Below are 5,123 nucleotides of genomic sequence, written 5' to 3' on the forward strand. Positions count from 1 at the left end.
AAACATGAGCAAGCTAAAATCGTTCACTGCTCGTATGACCTCACGTCATTGTATATATTCTATTCACTTGTTTAAATTTTAATGATTTCAATTTTTTGTTAAAACTACAAATATTTTATCAAATTATTATTCGAAACCAAACTTGAATAATTCAGTTTCTGAATCAAAACCTATTCTGTCAAGTTTGTGCTGAGGTTTGCCAAGAGATACACTTATGGCATCCAATGGCCCAAACAGACGTAAAAAATAGAAGATTTTGACATAATAAATTCCAGTAAACGGATGGAAACCTTGCCATATTTATATATTATTCAGAAAAAGGAGTTAATTAATTGCTGCATCAAATACTAGTAAGTATTATATAAAGCCGAAAAATTACATTGCACCTCCATATATTATTTACCCGTAACAGAAAAAGGGAATAAAGCAAAATACCCTCTTCTTAATCCTTCCTTAAACCACCTAATAAACTCTGTTTTATTGTGTTTTTTTTCCTCTTTCTTTTTTTCATAACTCAAGCTTTTGGTGCTTCTTTAGCCAACATTGGAGGCTGTGACATTGAAACACTAATGGCTACTGCAGTACTTTGCATTTCTATGTCATTTACTTCTCTATCTTCTAAAATCATCATTTGGTTGTTCTCTGTAACTACTTTCACTGGTTCAGGAATTGCAGCCTCAATTTCTTTCTCCTTATATTCCTTGTATTTTCCCCATAAAACTGAGTATAGTCCAGCCACAATTAGCACTGCTCCTAGCACACTTAAACCCAAAAATATAGAAAGTGTCTTCTTTTTAGAACAAACTGAAAAATAAATATGGACATGTAAAATGAAACAAAGAGAGTATGACATAGAAGAAATTGACTTACCCTCCAAGATATATTTTTTCAGCAAGAATGAAAGAGCCCATAATAGCAACAATGATCATCATCAATGGACTGAAAGCAGTCACAAAAACAGGTCCTCTTTTCTCCATTACAAGACCTTGAACATAGTATGCAAGACTTGATGATACAATACCCTGAAATATTATAAAACAATATCCATAATTATATTTTGTCATTAATCAATGGTTGTTGGTTTTAGGAGAAGAAGGGTCAGAGATTCGTGACATGAATGAGGTTCGATTGAATTCCCTTCGTCGAATAGTTATACTGTGCCAATAGATTTAAAAGATTCTTCTATATATACATATATATATGAACAATTGAATTCCTTTGACCTTTTTTTAGGTCGATGCACAAAGCATTTCGCATTCACACAGGGTAGAGGGAAGGGTTGCACCCCAAGGGGTGTGATGTGGACAATCTACCGTAATGCAAGCATTTGTGGTTGCTTTCACGATTCAAACCCGAGACTTATAGGTCACACGGAGATAACTTTATCGTTGTTCCAAATCTCCTTTTCTTGAATTCTCGCAACATAAGAGAATATTCTAGTGAAGTAGCAAGGTGGATTTGCCGCTAAGGTGTAATATTCTTGCAATTTTTTGAATCCCTTATTTATAAGAAGAGGACCTTTGGCCAACGATAAAGTTATCTTATCTCATGGGTTCGAGCCGTAGAATCAGTCATTGATGCTTGCATCGGGTAGGCTGCCTCACACCCTTCGGGGTGCGACCCTTTTCCGAATCCTGCGTGAATACGGGATGCTTCGTACGCCAAGCTGCCCTTTTTATTAGAATTCATAGGAGGGATGAGGAGTAAAAAAAAGAACATACAGCATAGGCAGCAGCAAGAAGGTTCATGTCAAAACCAATGGCCCAAGCAGAAGTTTTATGTTCCATCACTAAGGTGACAGCAATTGATTGCAAAGTTCCCATGAAGCAAACAAGTGCAGTTAGAGAAAGTGGAGCAGTGTACTTCCTCATTGTAACATTCTGTCACAAAACATCAAATAAAAATACATTAACAACAACAACTATTTCACAAAAATTTAAAAAATTTAGGGTATATATTACATACCTGAAGTATAAAGAAAGAAGCCCATGCAAAAGTGGCAAGAATTAGAAGGATTGAACCTTTAAGCCAATCTTTATCAGTAGCTTCATTGGGTTCAGGAACATTAGAAGTATTTGTATGGATATTATTTGACCAAACCAAATTAATAACATGTCCTTTGTACAATGTCATCAACATGGCTCCAGCCACTGTCACTATAGTACCCACAACCTTTGCTTGGCATCTCAACTTCTTTATATGCACCTTCTCCATTCTGAATTCATTCTTTATTTGTTAGTTCCAAATTTTGGAAAAGAGTAGAATAATAATTAGAAGAAATATTAAATTGAACATATATGTATATATGTACCTGCAGAGGACAGCCATGACAAATGTCATTGCAGGAAGCATGTTGCTCATGGCACATGAGAATGTTGGGGATGTAAACTTAAGTCCCATATAGTAGAAGTTTTGATCAATCACTGGCCTATTTGATCAAATCATAGATTTAGATTTTTTTTGGTTTACATAAGTAAAATGTTTAAGTTATATACACTGATCGTTTATGATTTTTTTACGTTACCAATATAGTTTAATATGTGATAGCACATTAATTGTCATTTTTATCAGGTTATATACTGATTGCTCTTATTTCATATATCATTAACTACTTTAGAAGTGACTATACAACAACAACAACAACATACTTAATATTATCCCAGCTGTGGGGATAGAAGTGGCTATATCATATAAATATATTATTTATTCCGTCAGTGTATAGAACTTAAACTCATATAGAAAATCCGAGATTGGAGTTTCATAAATAGGACATAGAGAGACACTCACCCTAGAAGGCCCAATACAAAAATTTGCAAGAACATCATGAAAGTCATCTTTGGTCTGAGTTTTCTGTACAAAACAAAGACAATTTAAAGAGTTAGCATTTTCATTTTGAATTACTTCACAACTTGATAATGTAAGAGAAGTTTTAACTAAGCTAAGGACTTTTTCTTGTAGGCAATTAATTATATATTACCTTTCAAGAACAAGAGCAAAAGGAGCAATAGCTGCAGTAGCAAAGGCATGTCTATAAACAACCAAAACATAATGACTCATTCCTCCATTAAGGGAAACTTTAGTAATAACATTCATTCCTGCATAACCAAATTGCAAAGAGATCATTGCTATGTAAGGCTTTGCCCTTTGGAAGAAACTACTTAAACATCCTGCTTTGTTCTCCATCTTTTTTTTGTTATGTTTTCTTTCTACTTAAACATCCTGCTTTGTTCTCCATCTCTTTTTTGTTATGTTTTCTTTCAGCTAATATATATATTGTATTCTCAAAGAGAGGAGAATTAAGAATAACTCAAAGGTGAAAACAGGAGAACACTTGAAGTACTCTTAGAGGATCTTGTGTTTTTCCTGAGAAAATGAAGTGAGACCAATTACCTATTTATAGATAACACTAGCAAAGGCAAAACAAAAGGCCAAGGACATTTCTGTTATCCAAATAGTGGATTAAAATAAATAAATAAACCATGTAGGCAAGAATCCCAAATAGTGTAAATTCTATGTAGGAACACGGCAATTTGGTTTATTATTTTTCAAGAAAATAGTTATTAGAATTATAATTATATCCAACATTTAATACACTTACGAAGGGTAAAAAAGGCGAACGACATTTTGATACGGCTTTCGTGCTTTTAATATATTACTAGTCTTAGGGTACGCGCTTTGCGCGTGTACCCTATATAAGTGAATATACGATCTTACAAAATTAAGTAATTATTATTAAATAATGTGTTTGAGTTATTAAAAAAAATTAAAAGAAAATATAAGTTCCTAAAAATGATAAATGTTGGTCAAATTTAGCTAGGACAATAAATAAAGAATATTACCTTGTAAAAATTCTTATATGCTTTATTGTGATTTTTGATGACTTATGTAGGAATATATGATGAAAAGTATTGTTGTTTTTGTTACCTAATACTGAAAACAAGTAACAAATAATACTATGATATAGCTAATTTTGCTCTATTTTTTAATTTCTTTCACCGCTAATGCTCTTCTTGTGGAAATAAATTTATGTAACTTAGGAGTTATCAACTTAAAAAATAATTTTACTTACATGAAGATTTTGAAAAGAATTGAATAAGATTTTTTCTAATTAGTAAATTCAATTTTTTTTTGTTTTTGCATTGGGGCTTTGTTCTGTTAAAATAACTTAGAAAATATAGATAATATTTTAACTCCATTACTTCTCAAACAATGATTTTTCTCTTAATTAATTTTTGAATAATATTTCAAAATTACATTCATTAATTAAAAAAATATTTAATTTAGTACATATCTCTTGCTTTTAATAGTTACAATCTATAGAAGTTTCTCCTTATAAGAATAAGTTCCCTATAAGAAGAATGAATGTCTAAACATATTTTATATAGAAATTGCCGTGAGAAACTATAAGGAAACGAAAGTCTTACATAATACATAGTTCATACAGAAAAGGATAGTAGTTCAAATATAATTAAGACAATAATTTTAATTCAAAATAAGTAAAGATTTAATAACGAAAATTTTAGTTGATTTCAAAGTCCTAAATATTAGAAATATAAAAATTAAATTATAATTTTTTCTATTGTGAAGGCTATTTTAAAAAGGTAAAAAGAAACTAACGATATTTCGTTAAGGGTTTTCGTACTTTTAATATAGTATAGATGCTTCTAGAAAGTAATATATAATATCAAATACATTATTTTTATATTCTATACGTATTTATAAATACATTATTACTATTTTACTTTTAGTAAAAATAAATAACATTTATTCTTGTATCATATATACAGGTACTATTTTTAAGAGCTATTTCAATCCTAGTTTTATTATTATTGATATTTAATATTTTGAAGTAAATAAATTACAAAATTATTTAAATTCTTAATTGGATGTTTTCTAATGCTATATGAATTGTACAAACACTAAAATAAATAAGTGAATAAAACAAAAGCTGAAAATAAGAACAAAATTCCGTCGTTGACATACATGAGATCTTTCACATGTTTCCTTTCAATTTTTCTTTTTCTTTTATTTTTTAATGTTTTTTCCCTTTAATATAATACTCCTAAATTTGAATGGAGCTAAAAGCAAAAAACTTTATTAAGAAAACAAACCCTTAAAAAGTG

The 5,123-nt window shown here is 30.2% G+C and overlaps 1 protein-coding gene across 1 annotated transcript; it reads right to left on the minus strand.

Annotated features, from left to right (window-relative positions):
- Window positions 1-269: 269 nt before the first annotated feature.
- LOC107800456 (WAT1-related protein At5g07050-like) lies at window positions 270-3,212 on the minus strand. The gene is made up of 7 exons (XM_016623627.2): window positions 2,978-3,212; window positions 2,788-2,850; window positions 2,312-2,428; window positions 1,966-2,215; window positions 1,722-1,880; window positions 871-1,022; window positions 270-761 (listed from the first exon to the last, which is right to left on the minus strand). Exons 1-7 carry the CDS (start codon window positions 3,181-3,183, stop codon window positions 515-517), a joined length of 1,194 nt encoding a protein of 397 aa, XP_016479113.2. The 5' UTR covers window positions 3,184-3,212; the 3' UTR covers window positions 270-514.
- Between the last annotated feature and the right edge of the window lie 1,911 nt (window positions 3,213-5,123).

Source organism: Nicotiana tabacum, chromosome 24 (genome assembly GCF_000715075.1).
Source record: "Nicotiana tabacum cultivar K326 chromosome 24, ASM71507v2, whole genome shotgun sequence".
Classification (NCBI taxonomy): Eukaryota; Viridiplantae; Streptophyta; class Magnoliopsida; order Solanales; family Solanaceae; genus Nicotiana; species Nicotiana tabacum.